Genomic DNA, 1,047 nt, shown 5'->3' with positions numbered 1-1,047 from the left:
ATCTCCATAACTCACTATAACTCTTTCTAGCCTGTTCTTACCTGCTCCATGGCTGTTTTAACGTGTCCTAAAAAACTCAACTTGTTCTAACGTGTTCGCTCCGCCCGCAGGAAATTCGTGTTCGCACCCGTGTGTCGTGGCATCATTGCGAAGAGAATGTTCACTGAGAAGAGGTCATCTATCAGGTGAGGCCACGTTTCTGTTCCCTTGTTCTCTTGTTCATTGGTTGTTGATTTTGTTGATTTGCCTTTGTTCACGTGTCTGAGATTATCGTTTATTCCATATCATGTTCAGTCTCCATTTTGTTCATTTGTTTGCTTACTTTAAAGAAAACAAATGTTGCAGTTTGACATTTGCTCTCTTTCTCTGTTCTGATAACTATGTTCATTAGAGTTTAGTTCTTGTTTTTTTTATTATTAATATTCCTAGATCGGTCTCATTCTAATTCCTTTTTGTTTTTCTCTTTTAATCGTTATGTTTTGTTCATTTCACATTCATATATTTTTTTGTTCTCATTCTCCATTTCTTTTTTTTTTACCTTCGTATGTGTCTATACCATTTTCTCACTAAACGCAATATATTAAAACAATATATGTACATAAGCCTTTTCCATGGCACTTTCTGATTATCCCTTTCCCCATTTACCATTTATCTATCTGCGTTTCCCCTCTTTATTGCACATTTGATTCGAAAGATCTTTCCTCACACTTTCAAATCTTCCTTCCACAGGGCTCTGCCAAACACCTGGGATGCTCAGTTCAGGGCCCCCCGAGAGACTGAGGACGAAGGCCTGCTATTGGCTCAGCCCTTCGATGACGTCACTAACTTGGAGCCACGCCCTCAGGAGGATGTGGTAGGTCACTTTTCATTTATATTAATACGTTATCTATAACACTAATGAATCTATCATTGTAGCTATTTTAATTTCCTTAGATGTAAAGTTGACCTCGCCTAACCCCAGTTTTCTCACGCAGGTCGTTGTGCGCGCCGGAAATGACGTAGTGCAGGTTCCCGCTTACGTGTACGATGTCGTCGAAAGGAGTCTTC

General features: G+C 39.7%; 1 protein-coding gene across 1 annotated transcript in view; it reads left to right on the top strand.

The window, feature by feature from the left end:
- The window catches only part of LOC119594488, a gene marked incomplete at its 3' end in the record, with an annotated part of 47,752 nt that extends 46,705 nt beyond the window's left edge, over positions 1-1,047 (top strand). Inside the window, 3 exon segments of the mRNA XM_037943520.1 lie at positions 111-185; positions 730-853; positions 975-1,047. Of these exon segments, the coding sequence (XP_037799448.1) occupies positions 111-185; positions 730-853; positions 975-1,047 (272 nt within the window).

Source organism: Penaeus monodon, chromosome 34, assembly GCF_015228065.2.
Source record: "Penaeus monodon isolate SGIC_2016 chromosome 34, NSTDA_Pmon_1, whole genome shotgun sequence".
NCBI classification, from domain to species: domain Eukaryota; kingdom Metazoa; phylum Arthropoda; class Malacostraca; order Decapoda; family Penaeidae; genus Penaeus; species Penaeus monodon.
The sequence above is the reverse complement of the archived record's forward strand: the minus strand, read 5'-3'. Positions and strand labels throughout refer to the sequence as shown.